The sequence below is a fragment of the Nesoenas mayeri genome (genome assembly GCF_963082525.1).
Source record: "Nesoenas mayeri genome assembly, chromosome: 11".
Taxonomy (NCBI): Eukaryota; Metazoa; Chordata; class Aves; order Columbiformes; family Columbidae; genus Nesoenas; species Nesoenas mayeri.
In genome coordinates this window covers 14,180,150-14,196,561 of record NC_137563.1, presented here as the reverse complement: position 1 = coordinate 14,196,561, position 16,412 = coordinate 14,180,150, and the positions used below count along the sequence as shown (strand labels likewise).

General features: G+C 40.1%; 1 protein-coding gene across 1 annotated transcript in view; it reads right to left on the bottom strand.

Annotated features, from left to right (window-relative positions):
- MYZAP (myocardial zonula adherens protein) overlaps positions 1-9,138 on the bottom strand; it is a gene marked incomplete at its 3' end in the record, with an annotated part of 44,648 nt that extends 35,510 nt beyond the window's left edge. The window contains exons 1-2 of the mRNA XM_080351128.1: positions 8,959-9,138; positions 2,856-2,945 (exon numbers count right to left, since the gene is read on the bottom strand). Of these exons, the coding sequence (XP_080207254.1) occupies positions 2,856-2,945; positions 8,959-9,114 (246 nt within the window). The 5' untranslated portion in view covers positions 9,115-9,138. The remainder of the gene's footprint in view (positions 1-2,855; positions 2,946-8,958) is intronic.
- Positions 9,139-16,412: the final 7,274 nt, after the last annotated feature.

Genomic DNA, 16,412 nt, shown 5'->3' with positions numbered 1-16,412 from the left:
TCACAAAAAAATGGGGAGAGGCCATCCTAGTACAGTAATGCCTGCAGCAATTTTGTTGCAACAAAACTGCCCAGACCCATCACTTTGTTTTAATCTCTTACACTGCCTCATTTTTCTTTCATGGATGTATACCAATAAAAAAGTCAATCTAGAAATTTAGTGCACTGATACATACTTAATAAAATACAGCGTATATTTTCTGATGAACTTGGACTACAATGGAAAAGGCTAAGCTAGCAGCTACTAACATAACCAACAAAGAATCAGTTCTGATCAGGCATCATGCTCCAAAAGAAGTTGTTGGGAGGATCGGTATTAGCAAGAGCTTCTGTGCAGTTCCCTGGCTGATTTTACAACTGAAACATTTCTTAATGGTACTGAGCCCCAGAAAGACACAGAAATGTAACAAATAGTCAGTAAGCCATCACTGTGTCACATTGGGGCAGCTCAAAAGCAGCTCCTTCTAATGAAAGATTCGAGAGAGGAGATTACAACCAAATGTCACGCCATGGTGTATTTTTAGTTTTCTGGCATTGCCTGTGACACAGCAAGGTCTCGGCTCTTGTCCCTCAGCAGCAGCAGGCAGCGCAGGGACGTCTGTCTCTCTTCAGCACTTGTGCTGCCCCAACAGGAGAGTGCCTGGCAGCCAGGCTCACACTGCCCATCTGCACGCCGGCAAGAAATGGACAGTCGCACACATCGCCCCTGCAGCTAGTTTCTGTAAGTCACACTAATATATATTAAATACCAAAAACATTTTCCATGTTCCCATTTTCTCAGCATTTAAAAACAACACAGAACTCCGGATTCTAACAAGAGACCTGCTGTCAAATTTGGTTCTTGGTGAAGCTGTGTTTTTTGACCTTAAATTATAACGTGCAAGGCAGAAAACCGAGCAGCTCCCTAATTTCTGTCCTCCCTATTTCCAAGAAGAGGGCACAGTTCTCATAGGACTGTGTGTGGATTATCTAATATTTGCTTTAAGCAATTTCATTAAGTCAGTTGAACATGTGTGGATCAGCAGAGATATCTGATCGCTGCTTTTAGGAGATGCCCTTTTTTTTTTTTTAATTAAATTTGCAGTTAGATGCAAGTATCAGAACATGAAGAGTCAAAAGCCCTGTGTTCACTGTAAGTTACTATGTAACTAAATCAAATACAGAAAGCAATACGTTACACAGACAATAAAAATGTACAAGTAATACATTGTTTTAGAGACATGAGGAAAAAGAAGTTTATAATCAGTGATTTTTTTGTAGCTGCTTCCGTACACTGACTATACAATCTGTAGGGATATTTTTTAAATTACACAATGACCATAAACACAAGAAGATGGCATGATTACTCAATGTTTTTAATTGCTATAAAATTGACTAATTAGATCCCACCTAGCTCTGAAGGCCACCTGTATGCTTTCTAAAACTCCTTACATCATGTACAAGCACTGAACTTTTAGAAAAGTACTTAAAATACACAATAATTAGATTACATACGTTTTTTTTTGTCTCAACTAAGCAGGACCCATCTCTTAAAAATCACTGTGCAATATACTGTAATAGAGGGTGAGCCCAATAATATATTTATTATCTTTCATATCCTCTACTTAATGTTCTCTGATATAAAACCCACATGCCTTTGCTTGCATTATGGGGGAAATATAGCTCTCATTAAATACAAGGTCTCTCAGAGAAAAAAACTGGTCACATAAGAAAGTCACTACAGATTTCCCAAGCCCTAATCATTCACACTTCGTTCTTATTATTACACTACTCAGCAAAGTGAGTAAGCCATGAGTCAATATCTATCCTCCTCAAAAATAAACTGACATTACTCTTAGGGCAATGCTTAGGCCAGTCTGAGGGTTTCTGCAGGCAAATACAAACTGACAGAGACTGAGTCAGTGGTGGGGGAAGCTACTCTAAGTGCTATGGCTGAACACCTCTGTACAAAATGAATTAATACTACGGAATGGTGGCCCAAATTTAGTTTGCATTAAGGCCTCTTTAATCCATTCTGTAAGCAATATTTATGGATCCTCAAGGACCTATTACTCTGCCAGAGAAACGTATGAAAAGCTGAGTATGTATGTCCTATTGCTATTCAGCCATTTGGTCTGGTAAACTGAGCCAACTTCTTGTTTGATTTTGGTTTATCAAAGTGTAAATGTGGTAATGTTGTCCAGGTTCCCTTTTTAGTTTCCATCCTTAAGACAAATTAAACATCATCTATCGCTCTGAAACAGCTCTTAAAGAACAAGTTCTCCACCAGAGCAGCTGTAAGATTTTTTTGGTGTACGCACTACTTGGTTCGACAAAAAAATCTCCTTTCTGAACCCTTCACACACATGACCTTCAAATCACTTTCACTCCAGAACAACCTTGAATTCTTTATTTTCTATTTCTTATTAGTACATCCTGCTTTCCGAAAATTAGCCAATGCAGTGAAACATCTAAGTCTCAGGTTAGCCAGCTCCCATACACATTAAGGCACATTCACGTGAGGATCAAGATCCTGTTTAATGCAAGACTCTGCTCTTGATAGCAGTTTCCTGCTCTTTAACACATAAATATTAAATAAATAAATATTAAATAATCAAGTTTTAGAGGTAACTCTAATCACAAATCACCTACAATCTCTGTGCTGTTCCTCTACTACTGCCCTTTTTTACATGCAGTTTTACTATCCCCCACTCCAAGGCTCAGGCTCAAAGCTCACAGCTGATTTGCTCAGGTTCCTAATTTGTTCTTCCCAGATGACTGGGCGTTGGACTCCCAAAACAACTAATATCAGCTTCTGTGGACAGCAACATTTACTCAATGTTTATACAGAATTTAGTTTTGTTTCTTAAAACTTACGTTTTTCTTTCTTTCAAGTTCCTTTGCTCCCTGTTCTGGCTGTGAGGCTTCATCAGGTGGTACTGTTAAGCGTAACCTACAGACATTCATCTGAAAGAAAAACAAAGGTTTGCTTTTAGATTTAACTGTTACAAAAAATTACTTTAATGACTTGCTTTATGGAATGAACTATACTAGTTCTTATACTCAAGTTTTAATTTACCCTCTTCTGCCTTCAGCTGACAGAAGATAATTTTTTAAAGGTTGGAGGGGTTTTTAACTGGCATGAAATAATTCAAGGGCATCCCCATAATTACATACCTGAAATAGCAAAAATCCATTTCAATCAACAACATGTTCTTATGTACTCATAAATGACATTGAGAGCTAAGATAACAGAACAGTGAACAGAACCCAGTTTTGTTTGCAGATTTGGCATACTTTTAATCTTCAAAAGAGATTATTTAGAAACAAAATGTATTCTGGAGTGAATGCCTCTTTTCTGTTCAGTATATATTCAAGTATTTGATTCAAGGATGCCCAAGTACTGCAGTTCCACTGAATGTGAACAGAAATATTATTGAAATCCGATACATACCAGTTGTTCTTAAGAAGTAAGCTTCAAAATGCTTCAGAGACAATTTAAGAGATATTGTTTCCTATCTGGTTTCAGAATAACCATTCTCTTTCTGAGGAAACAGGCCAATAAGGTGGATACCTTTCTATTCAAAATTGCAGCTTGCCTTGGTTTTGGCTGAGAGATCTTTGGCCTTATGATATTTTTAAAGCAACAATTTTGTGAGAAACAGCTGTAAGTCCTAAACAGAGCATCACAAATAATGAAATGAGAAACCTGTGTGTCCAAATTTGAAGCTGCACAATACCTTCCCGTGAAATCCCAGCTGTCTATTTACAAAAAACAGGGCTCTTAAAGCTCTCACTCAAAATGTCTAAAATATTTCTTTCATGATTATTGTGGGCCATCACCACTGTTCTATAGCCCAGCATCTCAGCTGATCTAGATCTCTCTAGTTTCTCTTAACTATAACACTTGCCTCCAGCCATGCTCTCTGAAATCCACCTTTCCATTACACCTGCCCAGGTTCACAGTTCATGTCTTGGTCATTACAGCACTTCCTTTTGCCTTGAAAATGGCAACCACATTCTGCTCCCAGGCATTCAGAGCACAGCAACAAAGTCTTTTTCATAACCTCAAACGTTATCATTTTATAATTCACTCCTTCCAACTGCCTCTCATACCAGTTAAGCTAACTTGACTTCATTTTCAAGGGTCTTTACAGTAAAGCCTCCTCAGAGCACCACTATTCAGCATCATAACAAGGATTCTCATTTTCCTTGTTTCCAAACAATGGACCTTTTTCAACTTTTCAAATAGGTCTTAAGTCCCTCTTCTTCTCAAGCAAAAGCAATGGAAAGAACTATCTGCAAATAGCTGCAGCAACTTCTCTATTTTTCTTCCAGCCTTTCTTTAAACCTGCTGAGCTAACAAATCAACAGTGTTTAGACTACTAGTATGCTGTTTACTATATTAAAAAATGCTACTTTGTATTGCCTTACATCTTCCTCTCTTAGTTTGGTCTTTAAGGTCTGTAAGGCCTTCTACCAATAAGGAACGCCTCCTGAGATAAAGTTCCTATAAAATACATGAGCTGTGTCTATATTATAAAGAAATTAAAAAAAACCAACCAACCAACCAAACAACATCTATAGTAAGATCAAGGTGAAATATAACCTACTCTTAAGATACATCTGTGAAGGCTACTTTTTGTGCAGTGGGCTCCTCACCGCTAATTCCTCACTCAGCCATATACTAGCAAATCTAGAACAACAAGCCACAGAGAACATGACACAAAACACCCAAAACTTAGTATAAAAGCAGTATTTGCTAAGTATTCTGAAACAATTAAATGCACTTAAAAATGATGAATCCTTGCACATTGGCTTTTGACACTGCGTGCCAGCTATGTTTGTTCTGAGAACACCAGACCCTTCCCACACACTGCAGAAGCTGGAGGTACCTCCTGCTTACAAGTTAGTTATCAAGATATATTACTAATAACCTCAACTTTGGAGCTTGTTGATTTTTAAGGTAATTAATACCACCTTTTCTCATCTATTTAATTTCCATTTCCCTCTGCTCTTTCTTCCTATTAACTTAGCAAGGCTCTATCCTCTTAAAACATGCCCTTTTTAAACAAGAAGGGAAATGGAGTCTGGCATTCCTCCATGTAGGCAAACAAAGAAAGACCAGACCCATAAATAGGAAATAAAACTGAATTTGTGCTATGTGGGAAGTGATAGGTGAGGCCAAATTTTTCTTATAGTGATTTCAAATGAAGGAAAACCGGACTAAAAGGAATGAAAGAATTGTTAGGAGACAACATGAAAAATAGCTCAAATAAACAGAAACAGAAAATGACTGGCAACTCAAAGTTAGGAGGAAAAGAAGTTGTGTATGATTGTCTGAAGCTGGCAAATGGCTTGCCTGTTAGTCAGTATGGGACTAATTATAGCCAACATACTTATAGATTTACAGTGCAGTGATTGTAAACAAGTACTTATCCCTGTACCTGTATCCCAGTTAGTGATTCGTGACTGCCTGTCACATTACAGCAACTGATATGTTACATGGTTCCTATGAAGAAAGTCACAGAAGCCCAGTACAGATGGCAGTCAAATCCTAATTACTAGATTGGAAATATAAATCAATGACAGGAATTCGTTGAGCCTAAACTCACTGCACAATCAAAGGTCTACTATAGTTTAAGCTGTTTTCCTTGCCCTTTTCATATTGCCTTCTCTATTACTCCCCAAATCACTTTTTTTTCCCCACTTCCTTATTTCCACACTAGCTCCTTACTTTAATAACACCTCAAATCAGTATCATATTTTTGGCAGTATTTCTGATACAAAATAAGTTTTAATGCTTTACTTTGCAGCCTGTTGCATGTGAATGCCAAACAGAGGGTGGCACTGGCAATCATCTAAGGATTCCAGCCTTGAAGTCATGCCCATGGAGGCTTGTATGGCAGCAGCAAGGCACCACCCAATTCCTCACTAGGACAAACTTATACAGGCTGTACTCTTGCTATTGTTTACAACAACAAGACTTCCTCAGCACTCTGGAGAAACAACAGTAAATGTATAAAGTAGCCGTTCACTCCTGCTCCTCCTGGGCCACAGATGATGCACTCCGCTTAAGGACAGGACTACAGACCAATTTGTTAAAATTCAATAAACTGTTGAGATTGGAAGGGAAAAATAACAGGCACTGCTTTTTCATCTAACCTTCAGAAGCAATTATGGGTGCTGTACCTGTACTGTTCTTGCTGTGCAATGTTTCCTGAAAAAACAACACACTGTACATTTGTCGGCAAGTTTACTTGACCAAATGAATGGGCAGACTCACATGGGAGTCGCAGCAAGCCCTCCCCCAGCGGCAAAACACTGCTGCAGTGATGCCTTAAAATGGAAATGAAATCATGACAGGAAAAGCCTCAACTTAGTGCCAAACAGTGGCAGAATAATGTGCAATTGAGGATGAAGGAGTAATTTCCAGAAACAAAGAGGGTTATGCAGAGAGAAAGCGAGAAGGAGAATGAAAGAGAGCTCTCTTTGCAGGGAAAATGCTGTGATTCAATTTCCTTCAACTGCTTACTGACAGTAAGAACAAGTGAGGAAAAACAGGGATGGACATGTCTTCCACCCTACTTTTATGTCATTGACACTGTAACTTTGTGAGCATAATTTTTACAAAGAAAGACTGTGTAGAAGAAGAACCAGGTATCAGGTTTTCTTGACTATCAGATTTCAGTCTGATTTGCAGTATCTGTAGCTTTGATAAGCCAACAATCTAAGTGCCAACATTTTACATTTGCTCCTGGCTTTTTGACACCAACAACCCATGAGCAGTATTTCCAAAGCTCATCTGACATCATTTGTGAAACACATATGCAGACAGGAAAACAAAGACTGACAAGTTCAGGCCAGCACAACAGTGGACAGCAAAAGTCTGCTGACCGCAATGGAAATTAACAGATGAAGACATCCTCTATTATCGAATTTCTAAGAGGTTAGTGGGACAGCATAGATGAGAGCTACTGCAATATGGCAGTTAAGAAAAAAAAAAACAATCTAGGTTAGTTAAAAATGTTAAGAATTCATGGCCCAGATCCACAATCCACATTCATGTTTACCATCCTACTCAAATCACTAGGGTGCAACTTAAATACAGACGATAGATTCGGTTTGAGTGATGTTCTTCAGCCTCTTCTTCCTCTCTTCTAAATATCAAAGCACTCCGAAAGGCATTGATCACAGTTATTTATGTACTGAAATAATTGCAGAGCTAGCATTAAAATAGCAAACAATGATTCCACAGAACAATCAAAGCTACTAGTACAGCAATAGAAAAATACAAGCTGTTCTAGCAACCAGCCCCATTCCAAGATTTTTACAGTACCCCACAGGGAAGATGTGGTTCAATATTGATCTAGTTTCAAATCAACTTTAGAGTTAACGTCACCAGAATTTAACATTGCTGGTCTTTCTAATATCTGATAATAAAATGGTTTGGGGATAACACATTTGTTGAGTAACTATCTGCTAACCTACCAATTCAATGGCCAAAAATAACACTCATTGCCTAAGCCCCAATGCCAGTTTTAGATGTTTGAAGGTGAAAACAGAAAAGAACTGCTGTTTAATTTCATTTGGTCCTAAAAAGCAAAGAAGAAAGTACTTTGGTCATTTATCTGTTGATTCGTCTGCTCCATTTATGAAATCTCTGCTGTGAGATTCCCCACACAATTAAAGGGCACTTTTCCTGTGACCACAGGCACACAGGAATGTGACACACATATTTCATTTATTCAGCGGTCATTCTAACTGTCTTCCTCTCCTCTTCTGACAACTCATAGTAAGAGAGCCACTTTTCACAAAACAAAACAAAAAAGAACAAGAACAAAAAACAAACAACAACCACCCCCCAAAAAACAACAAAAAACCAGCAGCTTCCCAGTTGGTTTTATTTGCAAGTTAGGTTTTTACTGATTTCCTTAAGAGAATGTATCAAATACAGTTCATTTTACATCATCCCTAGCAAGTATATCACGGGCATGAAAATAAGGAAATTATCACTTAAACACAAACTCTCTCAGCTTTAACTTCTTAAAGAAATATTAAACCAGGAAAACTCAATGAGAATGCAAAAGACATGTAGGGAATATAACTATGATTTCCAAACCATCTTAATTTTTCCAGGTACGTGAGCAATTTCATTTTTATGAAGGCTAGGGACTTTTTCTGTGGAAGAAACTGACCCTCGCCTTATCATGCAAAACACGACGACATAACATTCTTCATTGTTTCAATTATAAACTCACGTTTTTGGAGTGTGCAAACAATCACTAAGTAATTCAAGAAGTAACACATAATTGTCTTTCTTTGTAAGGACTAGCTTATCACTTCTTTTGATTTAATTCTTCACACGTGGAATGCGCACTCAGAATGGCAGCAGTGTGGTTACAGTAGCAAAAAAGGGCTGTTTAAAGAAGGGTGGCTGTAGAGATGCTCATGTCGTATCTGCCAGTGTTTTAATAACTTTTTAGAAGCATTTCCTAACAGATTAATACATCATTATTATTTATCACATTTATGAAAGTTACAAAAAATACATCAGTAAGTCATATTTCTGTATTTGAGGAAATGATTATAAAAATAAATTACTATTGCCATCGAAGTAATTACAATATTACAATAAGCTTCCTCATGATAGATCGCACCTCGACAAGAAAGTTCTCAGTTGTAAACATCAAAGTACATTTCAAGGTGGGGGACAAAGTCTCCAGCACAAGCACCCCTTCCTCGCAGGTTTCCAGAAGAACGGCCAAGGACTAGCACTACAAAAAGCCTTGCGGGACACCCCAGCAGCACCTACTACGAACGCGCACGAAGCTGTTCTCACACACCGCAAGTTTCACCTGAAAGCACCGAAAATATGCAAGAAAAAGCCCCACAAGTAACCTAGGGGGGGGTGTCAAACTGCCGCTTCGCCCCACGACACCGCCCGCGGGACCTCCCTCCCCGCCGCCCCCCCGCGCACCTTCCGCCGGGTACGGCCGCCGTCGCCGGGCGGCCTCCGAGAGGTGGTGGCGGTGACCGTCAGCCCCGAGCTGTAGCGCAGCATCTCCGCGGCCGCCGCGCTGGCGCGGACTGCGGCTGCCTTTGGCCGGCGGCGCCGCTCCGCCCCCGCGCACATGGCCGCGGGCGGCCGCAGGGGCCGGGCTGCCCCAGCGGGGCGGGCCGGGGAGGGAAGCGCGGCTTCGCGGAAGACGCTTATGAGGCTCCGCTTCCCCCGCGCCGCGCCTCTGCGCTGGCTCTTGCGCGAAAGTGCCCGATTTCTTCGCGTGGGGTGAAACCGGGGAAGGTCGCCGTGGGACGCCGTCCCAGATGAATTTGTCCTTGGGACGCTGGGGTCCCAATGCAGGGTGGCATTCCCTCTGCTCCCGGGAATTTTGGGTGTTGGGGGTGCAGCGCGGAGAGGGGGGCTTTGAGAGGAGACCGAGACGGGTCCATCTTTCACTCAGCCACATCCCAGACAGTGGAAAATGGGAGTGAGATATCACAGAAGGCACTGGAGGCCACTCCATCCCATTTTCCAGTACCCACCTCTGAGTGCTCGAACCAGAGTTCTATATAAAAGCTAGATGCCGTCCTCTCCTCCTTCCCATAGCTGCAATTCCTGAGCCACTCAGGCTTGTCAGTTTGTTAGCCGTGCTCCGGAAACAAGTACCAGAGTGATCTGAAAGGACCCAAACTGCCTTGAGTGAGAGGCATAAACCCAGTGCAGCCCAGTGCATGAGTGACACTGTCAGCCTTGGTGCCAAAGGTCCAAGGAGGAGGTTAGTCTGGTGTGCTGGAGTCAGCTGGCCCTGAGCCAGACTGCAGGTGTGGACTTCAGCATTTCAGATGCTCAGCTCTTCCTGGACCTGGGCAAGGGAACGCCGTAACCCTACACCATGGTACACAGGCCTAGGTGCACGCACACCTTCATCTGCAACCTTGTGCATCTGTCATGAGCAGTACATTCCTTAGTAATCAAAGGAGTTAAAACCAAATAAGATGCTTTTGTTTGAAAGAAATTTCAGAATAAATACCTATAACAGCATTTTTGAAATACGTTTTTGAAATACGTTATCCCCTGTCTCCACATCATTACCTTGAGATAATTAAGACCATGAGAGAACACAGTTATGGCTATGCAATGTCCTTGCCTGTTACAGCAATTACAATGATACTGCTGTGGCTCTATGCTTGTTCCTGATTTGGAGAATGCTGAAGGGAGGGAAGTAATTTGCACTGGAAAAATGGTAACTGCACTGTACTACCAGTGCCTCACCCTCTGGAAATATATCTGTTCTCTTTTGCCTCTCAGTTCCCTGTCCCCAGGGCAAGACACTGAGCTATCAACATACAAGGATCTGAGGAAGAAAGCATTCCCCAGGCCCAGCAGAAAGAATGAAGGGTCTGCATTTAGTATTCAGCATCTTCTGTGTTGTTTTTCCAGCTACAATTCTCTTCCCTACCGGAGGCAGGTAATATAGCCCAAGGCAAATGAGACAGAACTGCCACTTGTGTTTGGGTTTCTTTCAATGCAAGATCAGCTACACGACTTTTGTGCAAAGGTGTCTTGTGCCTACAACAATTGCACAATTGCATTTCCTTATGAATCATCCACTGTCTTAACTCCTGGTTGTAAAGCTGCATTCAGAGTGGATTTGCAGATGGAGAGGTTTATCTTCAACAACAGGAACACATTCCTTCACAAGTATGTCGCCTACCTGCTGGGTTGTCCCTTTAGCAGTGGGCATTACTTGTTCCTGGTCATTCTGGTGAGCAGAAATGTCTCAATTTAAGTTCTGGTATGAAGACAGGTAGTGGCCTTTGTGATTTCAGCTGGGAAAGAGTTCATATACCCGTGAGATTCTCCTGGTTAGTTATGCCTTCTGGACTTCATTCCCCTCTGGGAAAAGGTGTGTATGCGGAGCCGTCTAATCACTTTCAGGCACAAACAGGAGAACTGCTTTTCTAAGAACAGGCACAGAGACTAAACTTGTGCCACACCATGGGAAAGGACCTCCCTTCCCATACACTAGAGCGTCAGAGAATAAGGCACAATAATCAGATCTCTGGGAGAATTTTTAAGGTCTACATCAACTTTGAGAATATTGATAATTTTTATGGGAATCTTACTGGTGCAGATGAGGAAAATATCTGTCCATGGATAATACAATGACAGATAATACAAATACAGTTTTCTCTGTTTTGTCTATTTTACTAGCACCTCTCCTCATGACCGGAAAGAAACAGCAGGCCAGTACAGCTAGTAGTCTGCTTTTTTCGAATACTTTATGAATCATCTCCTTGCCTCCCCCCGGTCAGCATGCTGCACAAGTGTAGTAAGGAGTCTCGGCTTTTTTCTGCCTTACTAGGTGGTTGTATATCCCACACACCCACCTGCAGCCTCTTCAGACCTTGTGTAAGCTGTGTGGTCCTATGTGCATAGTAAACACTTAAAAATACCTTATAATCTCTTAAGCTCTGCCAAGGCTGAGATGAACATGTGTAAGTGAGACTCAAATCAATACCTTTCTTTGTATGAAAGTAACATTTGGAGTAACTTTTTCTCCATCACCAAAGCTCTGATGCATTACAGGAATTATGGAGCCAACCACTAGTATTGAGAGAACATCTGGTACCCACAGGTAGGAAAAAGGAAACTCAAGAGAAGATGTTGCAGCAATATGAGACGTACACAGAAGGGCTGCAAAAAAGCTCAATTATAAAATTATTTTTGGATAAAGACAGGATAAACAGATTTAGTATCTTCATCTTGGACAAAAGACAGTGGTAGAGAATGGGCAACAGAGGCGTAGAAAACCATAACTGGAATACCAAAGTGAATTGGTAAGGGCGATTAATTATCTCCTGCCCTTGCGAACAATGGATTGAAGTAAGCCAGGCACCACATTTATGTGTGAAATTAAATTATGGCAGAGGATACTCTGATTATGAAAAGTATAAATGCTCTCAAAAAGCTGCTGGATAAACTCACAGAAGACAAGGTATGAGGGCTATAAAACATGAAGATACATCTACAACTACTGACTCAGGAGCTCTATGAATTGTGGATTTGCTTTCTTGATAACTCTCCTGTGACATGATTTCTGACCACTATCTTTTCAGCCTTGACATGACTCCCACCAATAATGGTAAAGCTGACAAGCTTCCAGCAAGCAACAGTTCTCCTCTACTATGAAAGGAGCTCTCTGCCTAGCATCTGTCCTTGTCTAGAGCAAGCTCTACATGTATCTCTGGCTGCAGCTCATTATTCTACATCTGCCATTTGCTCTCACCCCCAATAGAGACTTAAGCCAAGAAGACAATCCACAGAAGCCCTCCCTCTTTCACTCCCTGAGAGATCAGGGAAAAATGTCTGCTTGGTTTCAGTTTGTCTCTGTTTGCCAGGGACTTTACCTCCTCGGTTCTGGTATGGTCTGAAGTAGATTTGCCACACTTCACAGTTCTTTCTACCTGCAAGGGTCATAGGATGCTGTTGTGAACATTTCATGCTGTCTGTGGTTTGGACATGGCACTAGCTTACAGAAACAGGATGGGGGAATGGAAAGTAAATCATTACTTGAGAATTAGTTTGAGTAAGACAATAGTATTCTACTGATTTCTACAGACAACACAAAAGATATATACAGTCATATAGGCAGCACATAGACAATATACAACGTGGTGGCAGAAGGTAATCTGACCAAGATACTGAGCTTCCAGTTCAAAACCTGATGGCACTTTGTGAATGCAATGATCCAAAGGTTAATTACAGGATGACACTATAGTATGAATATCTGGAGCTATAGTTGTTGTGAATCAGCTAATATAATTACACAGGAACTACAATAAATTTAAAGTGTAGGCACCTTCTTCATTTTTTTTCAGGCTACGTTGTTTCCCACTACCAGCATTACTGAAATGTTTTTTCCCAGAGAAGGCCCGAAGATCTTTATACTGTGAGAAAAATGAAACAGGATGTCATAGAATCAACAGGCCTTTATATGAAAAGCCCTTGGTCATAAGATGGGCAAGTGAACACAGAATACATTGAGCAGAAAGTAGATCTGCCCTCACAGAATAGCAGATTGTAAAAGAATTCCTGCAGGAGTGGGAAGCCTGGTCTTACCTTAACAAATTGCCTAAACATGGGCATGATAAAAGGTTGATTTGTTTTCTTTAAAATCTCCTCTCCATCTTCAGGCTAACTGCTGACAGAATCCAGAGGAAGAAGGAAAGTTCCAATAACACTTGATCAACTGGAATATTAATCCTGTGAGATTTGGGAATAATTGCAGAGTTAGAAATTGAGCACGAACTCACACCTATGGTCATGAAGGTTATAAAGTCCCATTTGTATTGTTACAAAAATGAGGTGTTATAATTAACTTCTAATAGCCTTCACTTTCCAGAGGGATTAAAATCTATTCTGCCTTCATCATCCCTAAGGCATAAAGCCCATTTATAGCAGAGATTATCAAATGGACAGATGCATGTAAAATACTTCAGAACCAGACTCAGTAAGGCCTCTGGGCTTGATCACCTATTTTTCCTCAGAGCTGTTTATTTTTTTTGCTAGCTCTCACCCTTGTATTCTAGAGACACACACTTAGCTCATCATCATGTAACTCTCAAGCTCTCTTTTTTAGGCATCACAGTTCCTATGAAAATTTTAGTCTGCCAACAGTCATAAACCAGCTTGTTATGGGATGCATACCAGAAACTGAGCCCCCAAATTCAGTAGTCATAGGTCCCCTTCTATGTAACATACAAACAAATATATAATTTGTACAGTTCTTGTCTTGAGCAATATTTTATCTTTATTGGCAAATACATCTTTGCTGCATTTGGAGCTACTGCACTTTAGAGCTACCCTTTTGAAGTGACATAACACACAGAGCTATCTTTACAGATTGCTTCAGCTACAAGCATCTGAAACCTATCAATATAACTGTTTGCTGTCACCTAACACTCTTGGTATATGGCTAATACAGGATTACTACAGAAACTCAGAGCCTCTCTTGCTGATCTCACAAATCTATGGTTAGGAATTCCCACACCAGGATTTTGAAATACAGAATATATATTTTATTTTGCAAAGCCCTCAGTACTCATTTTATGTGATTATTTCAGTTATGGTTGCATTGGATAAAAAAAGAAATTCCTGGAGTTACCTGCAATAACAGCTTGATTCTATCTTTACTGATAATGTAGAGTCACATACTGTAATTACAATAAATTCTTCTTTCAATGTTTTCTGCTTTTAATCGTTGTTGTACTTTCTACTTAGAGTCCATCTTCCTGTTGAGGTTCGCCAAGTACTTTTTAACTATGTATCAATAAAGTCACAAAATGCCAGATAGCTCAACAAATGATAAAATGCAATGTGCACTATAATTTCCTCTGGAAGAGACAGAAAGGACAAAAGAGAATGGGTTAGTCACTTAAAGCTGTATCTGGGTGAGAACATAGACCAAGTCCATTGAAGCCAATCAGGTAATGATAATAGTGACAAGACTCTGCCATGTTCCTTTATGCATATATATGCATGTCAGTGTATTTAAGTGTATTGGTGCTCCTAGCAGTTAGAAAAATGAGGCTTACACCTGGTAGCTATGATTTGCAGACTCAGACTTTTAAAAAGCAACTTACAATGAAATAAGAATTACTGCTAAGATTTTAAAGAAGGCTGCAAAGTCTTAAAAGGGCATGTTTTCAGGAAAAATATTATTTTTAGCTTTATTGGGGGGGGGGTTGATTGAGCATGTCTGTGAATCATAATATTCACACAGCTATAGTAATGGCTTTTATTTTATTAAGTAAAAAATAAAAGCTTGGACTTTACTAAAATCACCTAACAGATAAGAAATATATCAAGACAAATATAGGACAGTTTCATTTATCATGAATATGTGGCCACATGAATGAAAAAAAATTAGCACTGTCATTTTTTTCAGTCACTAATTCTTAGGTATTTAGATAGCATCACTTCACGATTTGCTGAAGCATATAGGGCATCAATCCAGTTCTGATTCAGCAGAAAAAGTACCACCCCTTGTTTCATCTTCACCATTTCCTCTGCCACGTAGGTCTCCGATTCAGTCAACAACTGGGTCACAGCCCAATTGAATGTGGCGCGAGACACACGTGCAATGCTAGCAGCTTGTCATTCATTCTTCAGCAGTAGGTTTTGCTTTAGTCAGTCCACACAAGCAGGAGTGTTAAGCATAAATGTCATGTAAAAATAATGCAGCACAGGAGCAGCAGCGTTGTTCACATTGGGGTGTGACTTGGCCGGGTCACATAATTGAACTGGTTAAGGTAGGTAGGAGAGTAGAAAACAGGCACGCCCCACCATTAGTACTACAGTTATACTGTAGATGCATTTAAAATCAAATTCCACTCCCCAGAGATAATATCAAAGGATAGATCTCTTCCAAAAGACAGATTTTATTGTCATTGTGGCAGGAATTAAGGAAATTTTAGAGGCAGAAATAAATTGTGGAGCGCAAATTGTTCTAGAAGTGTAAGGAACGTACTTATTTCAGGGAGCAGGAGCATTAAGGACAGGAAATCACTACAAGTATTTGACTGATTTCTTTTAACTTAGAAAGGGAAAGAGGAAGCACATTTCACTTTTATTTCTCCGCAGGAATGGGAACACAGAAGAAGGGGAAAAACTGTATTCTGCTTCAGCTCTATTTTACGACAGAAGGCCAGAATAGCAAGTCTTGTTGGACTTCAGGATGGAATATTTTTCTCACCAATAATAGGACCAGGCCTTTGTATAGAACATCTGCACAGATTCTACAGAAGTTCTTGGTTGTCTGGCTTCGCCCGTATTTTAGATGCAGTTTAGGGCCTCATGTTCTCCATCTCAGGATTCACATGGGAATTTACCAGTTCTCAATGACTCTCCCAGCCCATTGCCTGTTCACACACATCACTAGGACAGGGAACCACACATAAAAGTTATGAAGTACAAGTGGAAGATCCAATTCTATTATTTGTTTTCTTTCTACATACTAAAAAGAAGTTTATTAGAAGTCACATAAAAAGTAAACAAGGTGGAAGGGGAGATCTTTTAACGATCAAATATCAGGTAATACTGATTCTCTATCAGGGACTTTCATCAGGAAAGCTGGGGTCCCTCTAGCTTCAAAAAATATTCTAGTGGATCTATCTGGATCTACAATATAATGAAATTTTATTATCCCGTCACTAAGAATTGTCTAGTTTTCTCTGTGTGTAAGTCATTACAATAACAGAAAAAGAAGTAAAGTTACAATAAATACAGATTATTTTCTTGGGCCTAACTGAACTGAAGTTATTAGGAGGGAGTGTAGGGAGGACTAAATAGTTAAGGGTACTTACTAATAGTTCAGTCACTATGACTAAATATCACTTAGGGAAATGGCCCTCTAACAATATACCCAG